Raw genomic sequence first — 18,141 nt, forward strand, 5'->3', positions numbered from 1 at the left:
TTAATCAGGGTACTATAGCTGATAATCTGAAAATCTTGCTCTATATGCACATCTGGAATCCTTTTTCTCAGTATCCTCAGTGCTTACCCTGATCTGGTTTAATAGTGCCTGCCAGCTGTGCCTAGGAGAAAAACATGCCTTGTCAGCAACTGGAAAATGACAATTCAACTTTACAATTACAACACTATTAGACTAGAAGGGAGAAACTAATGAAAATGAACCTCAGGTAGAGTTTGAGGGAATTTGGGTTACTTTCTATGGGGAGTGTACTCAGAGGTGGCATTTCCACAGATGGCTGTGGTAATAGCTGGAGGGTACCTCAAACAGCAATGCCTCGTGGAGTTTAGATAATAATTATCAATTTAGTGGGCTTATAGTTGTGTAGTCAATACAGACTCAACTTGTATTTCCCAAGTCTAAAGTGCCTTCTCCCACGACGTTAATGGAGGACACAGGTGTAACCAGAGAGCTGATCAGCAGCATTCCCTGCTTCAGTGCACAAGAGAGAAGTTCTAGACACAGTTAAATCCAGGGGTGCTAACTACAGGGAAGGGAAGGGTCTGAGGTACAGGATGGTATTGTGACTGAATGTGGCCTTGTTGTTTGTTCATCATTTGAGGTAAAGGGGCTTCATTGGTACGGTTTGAATATTTTTAAAGAAATAAGCAAAGGTACCATGTCCTAGAAATGCCTATATTTAGCTAATTAGTACTGTTGTATGGTGTGTATATTGGGACTGTGGTTGGTAATGTTAGCTGTGTTGAATGTAGCATGGTGTCTTTGAACTAGCAATTACAGTAAAACACTGAATTAAGCTCTGTGTGCATTCATTGTTCTTAATCTAAAGGTTTGCCAATCCCATTTAGTATCTCAAGGAGATAAGCACCTTGGGCATCAACTTGGTCAAAGCCCAAGTTCTGCCTTTCAGATGCCAGGGCACAATGGCAGTCAGAGTACACCATGTGAAGAAGGCAGTTCTTTGTGTTCCTCCCTCTGTGAACAGGAAATCTAAACCACTAAAAGCATGGTAGTTTGTTTGAGACTTCCAGAGCATATCTGCAGCATCTTGTATGGTGAGAAGTGGGACAGAACAGGTTTTGGGTGAGCCACATTTTTGATAATGTGTACCATGCATGAACCTCTTTGAAAAGAGATTTCCGTAACTGCAGAAATCTTAGGGTTTTCAGGCCACTGGGCTGAGGTTTCCTAATTTTCCCAGCTTAACAGTGTCTGGTACTTTGCTGTCCCTTCTCCCTCTTCATTTAATTTCTACAGGATTATCTATTCACATAGTGCTGAATCTCATTATAATTTTTAACTTGTAGTTCGTGAAACTGATGGGGAGAGAGTGGAGGGGGATGTCACTGAATTTAGTGGAATGATGGTTTCACGAGCCTCTAAGGGACCTCTCAGTTCCTTCATCATCTTGACTATCATGAAGCATTTTGAGTTAATCATGAGAGACACTGTCCTGCCTGGTTTTGGAAAAGCAGTCATTTGACTCTCTCTTTTCTTTAAAATACACCATCATAATAAGATGGCATTAGCCTAGCCCTCTTAATTTTGTCTGGTAATTTGCATTGGTGGTTGTTCACAAAGTAACAAACTCCTAAATCTTGTTCAGTGGTGGCTTTTTCTTGAATGATTTCAACTGAAGAAGGATTTGATAGATCTTTGCAACAAGTCTTTCCACAGTCATATTCAATGTTTAATTACATTGAAAATGATGACAATTACAATTTTTTCCTCTCCCTTTTTCTCATTGTTATTTTTGCTTCTGAAGATACACCGTGCAACTTTTAGATCTTAACCAAAGTGATGCTTTTTTCTAAGTGAATATGCACTATTAAAAAGTTGCTGGAGCAAAATAAATGTGTAAGTAATAATTTTAGTGGGCTTTGTCATCCTTTTAACAGTATTAAATTTTTCCGTGTAGGTATGAAAACTTTTGAGTATGCTTATTTCTTTTTCCACTAGTGAGTTATCTTCATGTTAGAAGGAAAACCAGCTGCCACAAAGGCCAGCCAGTGTAGTTTACACTGGCTAATCTGTATCAGAATATACATCTTAGTGTAAGCCTGCCAATTAAAAAAAAAAAACCCAAACCTGCTTTGACACTTTTTTCAACATGCAGATAGATTTCTTATCTAAAAACACTTCTGTGATTAAACTATGACCCGCATTGCATCACAACATAGTCAAGATCTTTCTTATATCTGAAAATACACCAAATTATTTTATTTTTGTGAACTTTAAACAGTGATTAAAGTTGTGAATGTGAATATTCTTGAATATTAAGTATTACTTTGGCTCTTTAACTCAGCTGAAACATGCCCGGCTGTACCTGTAAAGAACAAATCAAAACTTCGGGCCTAATTAACTTTCTTCAGAGTAGCAACTTTATTTTTTGCTTTGATTTTCTGAGTGAAGTAATGATCTCTGTAATACTTTGAACCCAATATGCATGACCCAGTTATCAAACGTGGAAAATTGTGACCCTTGCAAAAAAATGGGAAAACAGGGGAAAGGGAATTCCGAGGAATCTCAGGGAAGCTGCCAGAATGCCAGTTGCTGAGGTAATCTGGTCAATAGGGCTCTGGTGTGTCATTCCCAATTAATTATCTGTGTTCATATTTCCAGTAATCCAAGTTATGCAGGTGAGGATTTTCTGTGCTTTCCTTAGTTTACAGCAGCTCTTGAGGAGAGAAGGGAAGAGGAAAAATGCTGTTCATACAAACTAAATATTTACTACTTTGATCAAAGTCAGAAGTCCAGTGTGTCTACACAACCCACTCTATCAAGAAGTTGCTCAGCCTGTGCAGTGTGCTAAAACAGACAAACGTGTACAGTGCACCGAGTAAAATCTTTGCCCATAATCTGTTGTAAATCCTTACCAGATGGTGGCCTAGGGAGAACTTTAGGCAGCTACTGCAAACAAAGCAAGTGGCAAAAAATAGCTGTCGTGGCACAAACAATGTGCTACAGAAGTTTTGTTGCCTTCAGAAAATGAAAGAATGCTGTTTCTGTGTGAAATACTTCTTCAAAGCTTTCTACTTCCCTTCGCGTCTGTGTGATGCATGCAAATTTATTACAGCGTCCCAAGGAAGGATTTTTCTAAAGGCTTCTCTCTTTTTGTTCTTTTTCCAAAGCTTCAGCAAGAACAGAACTTTCTCTGTAGCAAAGAACAACTAGAAAGCCCCTGCAAAGGTTATTTTCAAAGGAGAAATCTTTCATTCTATGTGTCCTGTAACCGTCAATATTGTGGCTATTTCCTTTTTCTTCAAACCTTTTCTTTGGCCAGGCTCTTTAAGGTTGTCTGTGCATGTCAATGGAAAGCAGAGTATGCCTGAAGAGAAAATGTGACTGCACTAAAGGAATAACCTCAAGTTTGGGGCAGTTCTAAGGTGTGGGGATTTCCTGTGGAAGACTTAAATTACCTGTTTGGTCTTCCTGACCAACTTCAGTTTTTTGGAAATTGGGGAACTTTTTTTGTCCATGAACAAAGTTCATTGACTGTTACTGTTATCTGATCCACTGCTGTATAATTTCTTCACTGGAGCAATGTTATTTTCTGTCAGGAAGGGTGCTGAGGGGGTCTCCTTAATTTCACATTCTGGTTCCTTCAGCAGCGTTGCTGCCAGGCAATTACTTGTCTTCAGCAGTTCCACCATGCTTAGTCCTACCTGTGCTCCCTGCTTAGACCACTCCTACATTTTCAGTCCTGCTCATAGCTGTTCATCTCTTCATTACCTAGTTCATATTGCAGCTCTGCTCCCCACTTGCTCTCACGTTGCCCTGCACTGTGTGCAGTATAAGCTAATGCACATTTCTAGATAGTCTGGTAGCTTGTCCTTTCAATTATGAATAAAGCAGCATATGCTTTATAACTGTGACAAGACCTTAAAGATGTATTAACTGTGTTTTTGTTTGTGTCATATTGTGTGTTGTTGAATTTTATGACAGCCAGAGTACTGTAGCATAACAATATTTAATTAAAGAATGTGGAGTCAAGGAATGGGAATGGACGATGATGGTGTGGATGAGAGGAAACAGCAGACTGAAGGCAGAAAAGGGTGAAAAGACAGATTGCCATAGTAGATGAGAAGTTGAAATACCTAAGCAATTTAATATGTATTTGTTGGGGTTTTTTACCTCCATTCAAACAAGTTCTTCTGGACATTGTGGAATAACAAGTTCTAGGGTTTTGTTTTGCACATCAGGGATGAGGTACAGCAACGAGGCTCCTTTCTTACTTGCCTTTTTTCCTTGTCCAAAGGCATGGCTGATAATTTAGTTTTTGAACATTATTTCTTTAATGCAGGTGAATAGACAGGTGATTGAACAGAGAATTTCCTTTCACCATGTCTGTAATATAAGTAGATGATCTTGTGTGTGGGCTACAACAGTGAGGGAAGGTCAGTGTGTCACTTGGGAGTTGTGCTTGAAGGGAAGAGGGCCAGAATGACCTCTGGCCTGGAACAGGAGGATGGAAGCTGAATCAACCTGATGTTCCCAGTAACTCAAGGGAAAAAAAAAACCAGTGAATTGTATGGAGAGAGACTTGGCCTAAAAGTTGGGGGAGAAATTATCTGAGAAGGCTGGGGTTTTCTTCTTAGTTTAGAGAAAAGGGTTATGTTCCAGGTCTGTGTGAGGAGGACATTGTGAAGAGGAGAGTGAAGCTTTTCGGGCTAGAGTTGGAAAGGAATGGTTTAGACTGTATGGGTGACTGCATGGATTAGGCTTCTTATCTGTGGACTAAAGTGATCTCTTATTGTATGGGAAGACCTCCTTGTGTGGGAGCCTTCCCACATGACCTACAGAGTGAGTTTCCTTCCTGCACGGGGGGGAGCAGTGTGGCAGGACCCTCTCTCTCTGCTATCTCTGCACCAGTGTGCATGGTGGATTCCTCAGCAAGCTCTCATCTTGCTCTGCAGTGGAGCCAGAGACAAGTGGTGCTGTGGGATTAGGGATGGTAGGAGTGAGCAGAACCATGGTGTAGCTGGTGGCAGTAAAGGGGAGCAAAGGTGACCTTGTCTTACCTTCTGAAGGAGACTTGTCAGTGGGAGCTGAATCTGACTGCAGTAAAGGCTATGGCTTGAGGCTTTGGGGAAGCAACCAAAGATCCACCCAAGTCAAAGCAAGTATTTTAAAATGTCAGTGAACTGAACTTGCTGTAAAACTTGCTATAACATACATGGAAGGTTTTTGTCTCTGATAAATCTGAAAAGGTAATACAACTTTCCTGATTTTCTTGGCCTTTCAAGAGATATTCATTAGTCTGAGTAATAATTAGAGAGGAAAAAACCAAGTTTGAAGTCATTTTAATTCATTAATTTCAGGCTAATTGACCCATACTCAGAGAGATGCTGAACTGTTCAGTGTGTATGTAGTCCATTGACTCTCTCTATTATAGATGAACAGGAATGGGCTGAAATACGGTTTTATACATTAGAATGAGGTAGCAATAAAGTAGTTATTAATTGATCATGTGTATTATCTCTGTAATTCTCCCCTGTTCTGAAAAAAATCTCTATTCAGTGTGATATGAATGCTTCAGTCATAGTTCTTATTGGTTTGTTTGAAGACCTTTCAGAATAGAAGCCTAGTATATTATATTATGCATAAAAAGACAAATTAATTTCTGGCATAATTTGATTAATGTTGGAGTTGCACTATTGCTGAACTGGCTCAATGGAATTGCTTGAGTGAAGAGGAAGCATAGCATTCCCAAAGGTTTTATTCCAACTGTTTTCCTGTCACCTAGATTTGAAAAGCTTTCTTGGCAGAAGAATTTCTAACTAATTTATGTTGATGCTTAATAGCCAGACAGCTTATTTTTAAGTCTCTTATTATTTTTGCTATCCCTTTCTCTAGAGCAGTTTTAAGAAGCATACCTAGTGATAACCAGACAGGGTAACAAGACATTGAGTGTATATGCACAATACTCAAGCAATGCAAGAGTTGGTGATTATGTTTTGTTAATTGGAGATCCTCAGAGGTGCTTAATATTTCTTCACAAATTGCATTGGTAAATTAAGGGTTCATCTGGCTAGTTAGATTTACCAGGGCAGATGGCATTTCACATGTGTGATGGGAGCAGGAGGGAGACAGCAAAGCAGTAATGTAATTAGCTGTGTAAATGAGCCTCACAAGGTAAATCTCTTTAACCCCAATGATAAAGTGTGTTCTGTGCTAAAGCCTTGGATTACTGGTCCTGTGAAACAATGTGTGCAGGTGGTCAAGCCAAGATTTCAGAAGTAATCGAGTTAATTTGAAAATAAAGGACACCACTTTTTATCACACTTGTATTTTTGAGACAGAAATCAGCCTTCAGGTGGTACTCTGCCAATAACCCAAGAGAGTGTCCTGTGGAGTTACCTTAGTTCAGTTGAAAAATAAAAGCTTATTTGAACGCTAGAGAGGAAGTGTTATAGCTAGGGAGGAAAGGTGCTTCATAAAAGCACACCAGAATCACAGGCTGAATAAAATGTGGTCTGAGGTGTCTCTTCATTTTCCTGCAGTGAGCAGTGTAGCCATAAGTAGCTTGTGTTTACACAGTATCTGGCACAGGACGTTTCCCCAGGATTACTATCAATGTGTTTAAAACCTAGTAGAATCACAGAATGGTTTGGGCTGGAAGGGACTTTTAAAGATCATCTAGTCCAACCCCCCTGCAATGAGCAGGGAGATTTTTGGTACCACAAAACCACTAAGGTGTGTTTGTGTGTACAGATGTGTGGACGAGTAACTGCAGATAATCTCACATTCAGTTACAGCCAAAAATATTTTTTATGGGAATATATACTACTTCCACACTTCATTTGGAATTAATTAACCAGGGATGTGCCTAATCCCATTTATACTGAAGGCTGTTAAAATAATAAATTCATAGTAAAGACCAGACAATCAGTGTGTGCTGTCTGGTGAGAAAAACACCCTGAAGTATCATGTTACTTCTGAAAAATCATTGCAAAGTAATGTAAGTAGTGAATCTTTATTCAGTAGGGAAATCTCACATTCTGTAAAACTGAGGGAAAAAAGTGGGCTGTGCAGTAGCAGCCATTGTGTTGTGTGTCAAGCCGGTATTGTTCTTACTATTAAACTTATTCAATCCATGTGGGAACATTTTATACCTATTTTCAGGCTTTCTTGTTTATTATTAAACTTAAAGATGTTTTACTTTCTGATGAACGAGCTTTAGAGACTCTAAATTTCAGAAACACAAACAGAGTGCAATTTTCTGCATAAATTTGTCACAGAGTATTCAGATTAATTTCTGTAATTTTTTTGACTGGCAGGCTATAAAATATGGAAACAGTATAAATAAAACCATGAATCAGGAACGTTCAGAGCAATTTAGGCATATCACAAGAAACCAGGGCACATTTTGGGTTGTTTTGGTTTGGTTTATTTAAATATTGATTGTTCTGCTTGGAGATACTCAAAGCCTGACTGGCCATGGCCTTGGATAACCTGGACTGGATGATCCCAGGGGGTCTCTTCCAGCCTCAACCCTTCTGTTTCTCTTGAGCTCTTACTTCCATACACATACACACATGCATACAGAGGTGCATAAATGTATATGTATATGTGTATATAGATGTATGTAAAACTTTATGCAACATGTTGGTTTTGTTTTTTTTTTTACTTTTTATTTATTATGAGGACAGACACTCAACTAGGAGAACGGGTAAAATCTTTCAACTTCTATTTAATGTGAAAAGCTAATGCTTTTAAAATTTTCTTGTACCAATTCCCAACATTAGGAAAGGACGTTTTTGTTAATAATAAAATTTTGCTTTCTTACATGCTTCCTGGCAGTGTTTTCACTGCTCCCCTAAATAATTTATAATAGAATGTCATTATGATTGCAGGATAACTTTGGAATAATTCAGATTTAAAGGGATGTCTAGATGTCAGCAAGTCCAACCCTTTTCCAAAGCAAGATGAATGTTTGAGTTAGGAGCAGCCTGGAAGTGAGAGCAGGTTGCTGGGAACTCTTCTGGTCGGTGTTAAGAGTAGCAGCAAAGAGGGTGATGCCACAGCATCCTGGGCTGTCGGATCCTGTGCCTGCTTCATGCCACTGAGGATCACAAAAGCTTTTCCTTTTTATTCTTTCCTATCACATTCTCATTTAAGCTGGTAGAAGTTTCTCAGTGGCTTTTCTATAGGGTGTTGTCACGCAATGCTAAATAGTTGAATCAATACATAAACGAGAGAGCTGTTTTAGCTCTTTTCCTGTATGCTAAAAGCCATCTAACTATAAAGAAAATTCATTACATTTATATTTTATGCACCAGTATTTTATTTACATGGTATAGATATCAACAGGAGTAAAAAAATGTTACCTCTGCTGAAGAAGAAAAAATTGCATAACAACCGGTGGGATTTACACCTTTGGAGTTTGTGCAGTTTTTCCTCACTCAGCTGTGTATCTCCTTGTTGCTGAAACTTTTGGAGAAGCACAGATGTTGCCTGGGATGATCTCGATGCAGGGAGGACTTTGCTGATCCCAGTGCACGAGATGTGTCAGAGCTGCAGTGGTGGGTCAGTTGTGTGTTGCCCTTACAGTGGTGTGTGCCCTTTCCTTCAGCAGTCTCGTGACTCACAAGATGCAGAGCTTGGAAGGAATTGCAGGGATCGTAATTCTTTTGTGCTTCCCAGGTGCTTATTCCACGTATGTTTTAGTTTTATTTCTCTAACTGTGGGATTCAGCCTTGTCTTGTACTCTATGGATGGTCTTTCCAAAACGAGGTTGCCTCACCGTAGAGAGTCCTTGCTTACCTACTGCAAGCACTCTGTGTTAGAGAATGTACCTCCTGTCCCAGTTTGACACTTCAGTGATGATTTAACAGATTTTTACTTTTTAATTGCCAGTCTTGCTGTCTGCAGCTCCCTTGCAGGGACTACCTGCCCTAAAACAGCAGTTTGTGCCTTGCTGTCATGTGCTTTCTTTCCTTGGACAGTTTTCTGTGAGGAACTCTTCAGGATCTCTTCAATGTGCAGATCAGTTTAATCGTTGTTCCCTCTGCAGGGTGTTGGGGAGGGAGGACTATGGGTGCTGTTTGTTTAGGAATTCATTTTTCTGAGCCAGATGGAGGGTGAGAGAGGAGTGAGATCAAAGCCTCTGTGAACTCCCTGAACATATTTCACAAGTGCTACAATCAGTTCTGAGAGGGCTTGGATTTTTGGGAGGTCTGCAGTTGGGTTTGAAACTTCAGGTCCTTTAATTGAGCCTCAGGTAACTTAATAGAAGTTTTTATCAAGTATGTTCATTAGCATGTGGGGAGACTAAAAATAGAGCAATAGTAGCATGAAGTCCAGCTCTGTATGAACATGGGGGGCTGCTGGAGCCCCTCTTCAAGTGCAGGGTGTCGCAGAAATGACTGGGTGCCACAGTTCCCAGCATTGTTCCCATGGGGTTGTCAAAACCTTGATAAGGGTAGGCTGGTGATGTCCCAAAAAGGGTATCCTTGTTACAGCTGCCAGAGTTTACTGAGTGGCACATTCCTGCTTTGGTTTTTTGGTGTTGCTGTATTCTTTTTATATTGTAAGTTAGAATGAGTTTTAGATGGAGCTGCACACACAGTAAATAGTAACATGTTAGGCTTTCTGATTTGTTTTGGTGCTTTTCCATACTAACTGTTGGTCCAGAGATTGGGGCAGGGGAGAGGGCAGGGAAAAAAGATTGGGATAATGTTGGAAAGATAAGAGTCTTCTTCCTTGTACCCTTCAATCAAGAAATCCGCATTAGTATGTTTATTTTGCACATTATGTATATAATGCTGTGTGTATGTATGTATGTATGTATGTATATGTATGCATATATGTACTGGGCATAAACATGAAGCAAAGCTGACACCTGGAACGTTGTCCACGTAGTTGGTATATGTGTGATGAACTTTTAATAATGATTTTATGGTACAGAGGATGACCTCAGAAAAACCTTTACTGTATTTCAGTGGTATCTGATTAACTGATAGATAACCTGTCTCTTCCTGTGAGCTCATAAAACACACTGTTAATTAAAAATGTTGTTACTAGACAGATTTATGGAGACACTTATGTGCTTGCCTATGCTGTTGATTTCTGTTCTTAATTTCATCTTGCCTGCCTAACAGTAGAATTCAAACGATTCTTTTCCCTTGATTTTAATAAATTGTGTTGTTTAAAATTCTGGAATATTCTTGCTTATTTTCAGATCTCATCAGAAAAGTAGCACAGCAGCAGTTGGGAAAGACACAGGGCGATTATCAAAAGGTAAATTGTCTATGTGTATTTGCATAAAATAATGAAAATTATGACTTTGAAATTCAGTTTTGTTTCTAAAACAGGAATTAGTATTTTAAAACTATATGAACAGGATAGAAATACTAATTTTTTGAATAACAAGTGTGATAGTTTCATGAAAAATGTGGGACCAAAATCTCTCAAAAGCAATTACAAGGAAAAGTCCATAAGCCAGTGTAAAGAAACTAATCATAGTTAAGGCTGACTTATAAATTGCAGCTGTAATGTGATTGCAGTGTCTGTTGCACAAAGGTTGAAGGCTCTTTGTATTGAAAAATACTGCTTTTATTTTAAAAAAGCTTAGAGAGAACCATTACTGCTCAGCTCTCATGTAAGCTTCAGCTGTTTTTCTTGAAAAGCTGAATTTATGTGCTGGTTCTGATGCCTTTGTAAAATGAAGTTCCCATAGCCTACTTACAAAGTATATTTTAGTTTATGTAGTGTGTTAATCATGTGGAGGATATTTTTCATTATCTCTTTAGGTTTGTGAATATCCTGTAACAGTTGAAATTCTTAGGGTATCTGGTAGCAAGAAGATGGAATATAATGTGCATCTGATTTTGAGGCTCTTCTCAAGGATGGTGTTCTGTTTTTGAAACAGTATCAGGGGCTGTCTGCAGTAGCAATCTAAACTATGGCCAGGCAATAAGTTACTTCACTGAGGTGCTTGCTTATAGTCCCTGCAGTGTGGTGTACCTGTCAGAAGGATGAGTATGGCACTTGGCATACAGGCACTGAGCTACTGCCTTGAACCAGGATGGCCTGAATGACCTTGGTATTTGAAAGGGGAAAGCCTTGTGCTTCCATGTCTTCCTGACAACAGGCCTATTTCTCCAGTAGCTTGATAACCTCTGCCTTACATCCTGGTGTGTGGGTATTGTTGTTATGATGCATCAGGTGACTCTTGCTGATCCCATATACTTGTTTGGTGGGCTCTAAAGAGTGGTGTTTCATAGATTGTGGCTGTATACCCAGGGAGGAAAGCAGGCTTGGGCTTGGCTAGGAGAGTTGGGACAAAACCATTAGACCATAAGTGGTGTACATGGGCACAAATTTAGTATTTAGGAACTAGTACATAAGTCTTGAGAAATCTGAGATTGATGATGGCTCTAGTCCTGCATAGGGGATGTGCTTGTTGAAATACAGGCCATTTGTCAGTCCAAATTCTGACCTGAATAAAGTGCAAAACTTTGAAATAAATTTGGAAAAAGAAAATATATCAGGACAAGTAGGATGGCATTAAGAAGACAGAAGCATTAGTGAGAGTCAACTGTGAAGTGGCTAGCATGGTAGGTGTACCCCTGGAGGAGTTTCCAGTGGAGATGGGGAAGTGTGAATATTGCTGAAGGGTGTGGATAAGTAGTTAGAAATGTTTGCCTGTGGTTCTGATCACTCAAATTCAGGGACAATGAACTTAGAATAGGACGAGTTCAGAAAATGTCCATTAGGGGGATCTGGAAAATCTATGGGTCTTCAGAGGAAGCTAGAAGAGTTTGCTTTGCTTAGGAGAAGAGTTGATAAGGGGTGTGATTACCTTTTAAAATATATATGGAGAGGAAGCACCTGGAAGAAAGCACTGCTCCTTGGGCAGAAGACAGTGCTAGCACAGAAACAAAGCAGCTGAAATATGTATCATGCACAATTCCATGTGAGAAGAAACCATGTTCACCAAGCGTTGGGAACAGCCCTTCAGTAGTAAGAACAGGAAATCTGCTGCTCATATTTATCCTGTTAAATTTCTGCTGCCATTCCTCTGTATAATTTTTTTTAACCTATTTATAGAAAGTGTTAGTGACCCAGGAGGCCCTTCCCATTTCTGTGCTGTGTGTCCCAGTGTTCCCAGTTGGACTCTTACCATCAGCATCTCCCCATCCCCTGCCAGGGGCAGCAGTCTGCCAGGCCAACCCAGCAGCTGATCCGTGCCTGCTCTGGGGAGCCAGCTCACTGCTGCTGCCATTGCTTTGCTTCTGCTGGGAGAGTCCTCACTTGAAATGTTCAAAATCATATTTGGTACCAGATCTGTAAGGGAGGGTAAGCATTTGTTTTCCTCCCATTAGTATGGGAGAAAATATGTTGATATGATCAAAATATGATTTTGAACATTTTAAGTAATATTGTGCAGTAGAGATTTCATAAAGATATGTATGAAATCTGAAAAAACTGAAAAAACATCCTGAAACCTGAACATTTATGATTTTCACACATCAGGCTTTGGGCTGAGGGGTCTTGCCATCTTTAGCTTGTCCACTTCTCTTCCAGTTATGAAAAAGAGGGAAGGCATTATGAGCTGTGAACTTGTCATGCAGACATGAAGGGGAAAATACAAGAATTTCTATTTCCACTATGGAAACAAAGGGGAAGTTGGGTTCTTCTGGAATTCCTGTCATTGAATATTTAGTCTTCAGTGTTTTTCTGGTATTACAGATAAGACATTTAAGAACTGTTAAAAGAGATTTCTTCAGATTTTCTTGAAAGCCTTCCTTTTTTTTTTTTTTTTTTTGCTTTAGAATAATTTAAATTAAACCTCTACATGATTACTTAAAAATGAGGATGAATTTTTATGTAGTCCCAAAGAGTAAGATCCCAAAGCTGCTAGTGGAGCTACCAAAATAAAATTGAAAAGAAAAGGACAGGAATATCATATCAGTTACGACAGGTGGAGTTCATGAAGCAATCACTAAACAACAAAGTAATGCAGTTTCTGGCCTTCTGTGAGATGTGTTGGGAATTATATGAACTGGATACTCAATGTGGAAATAACTGGTCTGTCATTGTTTTAAAATGGAAGTATTTGTTGGACAAATCCTAGATTCCTTTCACTTACCAGGGAAACCAGAAAATACCTGCTATGTATTTTATTGTAAATACTTTTCCATAATTATTTAATGGTGCTTTTGTGCATTATTTTACTTTAGTGGCTTTCATTATTGTTTCCGTGTTGTTAATTGTTGTGGTCATGGCTAATTATTCATTATTCACCGGATTTGTTTTTTGTGCATGCTGCCTGTGTTTTATACACATTCTCCATTTGTTTTGACTTCCACAGCCAGAAAATGTTGTCCTGACTCTTCAGGTAATGTCTTATGGTAGATGTACACTTTGAAAGGAAACTAATCATGTCTGTATGCATTACTTCTGTTAGAACATTCATAATAATTTTTAATGTTATTTTAAATACTGTTTTCCCATCTGACCTATCTTAAAATAACTTCTGTTGTCAAATAATTTTTGAAGTATTCGGCTAGATAGAAAACAGTAAAAATTTTGCAAAATTAAGCCAAATTCTTCTTCCAAACATCTTGTTCATATTCTTCAGAAGGAAGCAAAAGTTTTAACCAGGAGTTAATAATAATAATAATAATAATTTAAAAAATAGTTTTCATCCTAGAATTGGTAATTAGGTCAGAAATTTGCAACTCTGGTAATGGTCATGGTTGCTGTATTTGACTCAGTTCATAATTAGGGATTGTGAAGACAGACATCAGCGAAGCTGGAACTGGAGCATGATTGATAGATTGTGAGAAATTTTAACTTACTTTGCAGGACAGTTACACAGCCTCAATATCATTCCTTTTCTGCTAAGCTGCCCTTGTATTGGTGTAAAACAGGAGAGTACTCAAAGTACTCGGGTGAGAATTAGTTCTCCTAAAATTGGGAAAGGAAAGGAGAGGAGAGATTTATCAGGGAAGAAAAAGCACTGGGACATGCCCACACTGTGCTGTTGATCTCTTTGTGCAGACACCTGCTTGATGCTCTCTGGGATGGGCTGGCTTGTGTTTTCAGCAGAGGGAAACAGCACGGCAAGCTCACAGCTTGTCCCCTGTGAGCGCTGTGTAGGGCTGTGCCAGGGCTGCCTGGCCCAGCTTCTTGGTCTGGGGTCTCTTGCAGTGTAAAAGCTGGTTAGGGCATGGAATTGCATCGTTTCTTTTCACTCCTTCCAGCTTTTGAAAGCATCCTTTTAGTTGCTGCTGCTTTGCTGTTTGGCAGCAGAATAAATGTCTTTACCTGAGAGATCTTAAAATCTGTCTGCTCCTGCATGTTTTCCTGTCCCTAAGCAGTTTTAAATTCAGCAGTTTGGAGGAACCTCTGCCATTATAATCAATCATCCAGTGAAGTACTTCCCTTTGCAGTTCATAAGAATCTTTCTACTCATAAGTGAATAAAAAGGAGAAAAAGCTAAGCCTCCCTTCCCCCTCCATGAAGTGTTGCTTTAGTTAACCTTCCTGACATTTGTGGAGCCTTTTTGGAAACAGATGTGAGAAACAGTAGATTTGTGGTCCAGGAAATCAAATGTGTTCATTTTTAACCTGTTTCAATTGCATTGATTCACATTTATTTCTTGTGAGCCTACTCTCTCTTAGTACTCACTCTTGTAGTTTGCCTAGCTAGTAGTTTAGCTAAATAATTATTAGCTATCAGTATCTACAATGTTATTGTCTTTTTGTTAGAAAAGTTGTCAATTATTGACAAAATATACCAAGTCTGTAACCTTGGTAATTTAGTAGATGGTTTAGTCCGTAGTTTGATTTGTAATTATTTGCTCTTTATTGATTGCAGTTGCTGTGTGATATATGCTATTACCACTATTTTTGTCTGACTTACAGGCCATCTACTATGAAATCGGTTTTATAGTCTCCGCAGCCTTGGGATTGCTATTTATTTTGTTACTGCCTCTTGTGGGACTTTGCTTCTGTATGTGTCGTTGCTGTGACAACTGTGGTGGGGAAATGCATCAAAGACAGAAGAAAAATGCTGACTGTCAGAGGAGCTGTTTTGCAACATTTCTTTTTGTTGCTTCTTTAATAATAAGGCAAGTGTGATAAATAGAACAATATGAAGCTTGGTATAGAACTTATTTTGCAGTGTCGTACGACAAATAATACTGTATTAGCCTACAGGTGCAGAAATTATTTTATTAGACTACAGTATTATTGCTTATTAAAGAAAGAGTAACTGCATCATAAAAATGCTGCTACCATTACTATCCACGGGTCATTATATACTTACTTGAGCAGAATGTAGGTGTGAAACAAAAAAAAAATTGTTTTAATTTGGCAGGTGAAATTTTGGCCAATCTCAAAATGGCAATTGCAGAATGTTGCACTCAACTTATGAGAGACTGTGTCCTGTGTTCAGTTACCATCCCATAGAGAACCTGAGGTACAATGTACTGCTTTGTTCCTGATAGTGTTGTACTGGTGTGAAAAGCAATTGTGTGACTTCCTCTAGTATTTGCTGTCCTCCAGATATTCTTATTAGTTCAAAATAATGTTTTTTCTTTTGGGTCCTGAGTTGTTTAAACCATGCATGAACTCAGTGTAAATCCTGGAGTTTCGAGACGTTTTTGCACAATTTTGCACACTACTGTGCTAGGTGTGTAATGGGTGATGAGGAACTACAGTCAAGATTCTTCTTTTCCCTGCCTTCGAAATAAATTGTTTGCTTTCAGGCTTTTTGTTTTCCTCTAACTTCTTCATATTTTCACCTACCTACTATGCTTATTTTTTGATTATATTAAAAGAATAAAAAAGTCTTTTGATCTATACCATGTGACTGTTTAGTCAGGTGGGATGTACTTTGTCACTTCATTGAAATCTAGAGTTTATTTTTTCTGTTACTGTGTGTCAGGACAAATTGAGACCTTGCCTATGCTCAAATAGGGGTCATGCTGATATCAGATATGGGAACATGCTCTTTTCTCCTGAACATCACTAACAAACATGACCCTTAGTATTCTTAAAATGAGAAACCTAAATCAAGTTATGAGTGATAGGTGCATCCCTGCCACAATGACAGGACAAAAGTACAAGGTGCCTTGAATACAGTAAATTATTAAATTACCTCAGCATGCCAAAACTGAAGGTAGCTCACAGAGCTCACCAGCTGTCTTTACAACGCCTTGCAGGATGCTACTTTCTGGTTATAATGGCTGAGGGATGTTGCCTGTCAGCAGAGAAATTAAGAGATCATCCCCCTTGGTGGTCTCTTAAATTTGTGCATTTGCTGCCAGCTATCCTTGTGGGATTAAACATACCCAGCATTGGTAAATGCTTCCTCCCAGGTCATGACTGGCAGATCAGCGATCCCTCGTAATATGCTTTACAGAACTAGTGAAATTGCCTCTTTAATTCCTCGGGTTTTTTATCCTTTTGCATGAGACATCAGGAGTATCAGATGCTTACCCTAGGGAGGAGTTGACCTGAGATCTGTCTGCAGGTTTCCACAAGTAGAGATGATCTCATATGGCTGCCTGGCTAAGTCTCTAATGCTGTGAATGCTGTGCAAGGCAAGATAGAACTTTACAAGGCTAATAGTACTGATCCCAGCCTGACTGAGGTCTCAGGTCTCTGGTACACTTCTGTACAAAGAGATTCTCCTGCCCTTCCTGGATCTTCTTTGACAAGAGAGGAGAAGATGCCATGCCTGAATCTATTTGAACCCATGTCAGGCTGCTTATTACAATGCTGTAACACAAAAGGACAGTCTTACTGGTAGCCATTATGCCAACAGGAAAAAATGGAGGAGGCCTGAGATTTACTTAAAACTGTTTCTACATGTCTTGAACTGTACTCAAACTAAATGTTCTTCTGGATTTATTATCTGCTTTTCCCCAAAGTTTCTATGCAGTTTTGGCTTAGGTGGAAGATTTACCTGTAGTGCTTCCCAAAATGACACTTCTCGAGTACTGGGCCCAGCTAAATGTGTAAGCTGTGACATTAACCAAAAGAGTGTAGTCTCATGTGAGTAAAATGCTTGTGGCTACTTGAGACAGAACCAAAAGAATGAAAACTTGAATGATCTCCAATACAGGATTTACATCAAGTATGCTCTGAAATCACTAGGATGGGTCCTGTCATTGTTTGGGTATAGTTTTGAGTTCATGCAGCACTGGGGAGGGTGTCTCCTAAACCCCTGCCAGGTGACTGGAATGCCATGGACTCCTTCACTAAGAGCTGTGCTGCTTCAGAAGATGCATTTAGTAGGGCTGGCATTCATCAGATACCCTGAACCCACACCTCTGCCAGGGGAGCTTTGCCTTAAAGACACTCCCATGGAACATACATACAGACAGCTGCTGGAGGGACTTCTTCAGGATTACCATCTGAGTGTATATTCTGCGTCTTTCTTCATGGTGCCAACCATTCCGAGATTCTCTCAAAAGTTCAGAAGATCATTGAAGAGAACAGGGAGCATTGAGCTGTTTTTTCCTGTTTTTCTTTCTTCTCCCTTTCTTTTTCCTTATTTTTTTATTTTTTTAATTAATTTTTCATTTTTTTTCCAGTCCTTGGTATGAAAAAATGGTTCCAAGCTGTCTTTCCTTGGATGGAAGAGACAGATTAAATGCACGGTAAAGAGTATTAGGGGAGAGACTCTGAATTCAGAGCCTGCAATAGATTCTGTATGTAGGTAACAACTCTAGAGAATTCTAGCAACATGGGGATGTTTTTTCTGTGTGTCAAGGTGCAAGTTCACACTGACATATGTATGCTGTTAATGCAGATTTTAGAATAGTTCAGCTAGTAAATTTTAATCATGCTGAACATTTCTTCTCAGTTTTCCACCGATGTAGTGCTCTGGTAATTAGGATGAGGTTTTAATAATAAGCTTATTGGAATGATGTGTAAAGGCAATAAAAGTATGACAGATTTAATTTTAAAAACAGCTCTGTGTAGATCTGCTTTCTTCAGGTGGAGCATAATGTGAGAACTATGCTTTCCTCAAGGAGGGATATAAGAAAGAAGTTACATACGCTGTGGTTTGTCTTAAACTAAATAGGCCTTTAGTGTGTCTTTTTCTGGTATGTGCACTTTGTGTTTTAAATACTTCTTTTTATAGATTGAGTCAAAAATA

General features: G+C 39.1%; 1 protein-coding gene across 16 annotated transcripts in view; it reads left to right on the forward strand.

Moving 5' to 3' along the window:
• Positions 1–18,141, forward strand: part of PROM1 (prominin 1) — a 61,774-nt gene that overhangs the window by 11,890 nt on the left and 31,743 nt on the right. For 12 of the 16 annotated variants that reach the window (XM_051798411.1, XM_051798417.1, XM_051798425.1 and 9 more), the window contains exons 3-5: positions 10,202–10,260; positions 13,337–13,363; positions 14,895–15,100. In XM_051798411.1, coding sequence (XP_051654371.1) covers positions 10,202–10,260; positions 13,337–13,363; positions 14,895–15,100 — 292 coding nt within the window. The remainder of the gene's footprint in view (positions 1–10,201; positions 10,261–13,336; positions 13,364–14,894; positions 15,101–18,141) is intronic. The other 4 variants (XM_051798420.1, XM_051798428.1, XM_051798424.1 and 1 more) reach the window with 1 other exon arrangement.

The sequence above is a fragment of the Manacus candei genome, unplaced genomic scaffold, assembly GCF_025592945.1.
Source record: "Manacus candei isolate 608988 ecotype Guabito, Panama unplaced genomic scaffold, ASM2559294v1 h1tg000048l, whole genome shotgun sequence".
NCBI classification, from domain to species: domain Eukaryota; kingdom Metazoa; phylum Chordata; class Aves; order Passeriformes; family Pipridae; genus Manacus; species Manacus candei.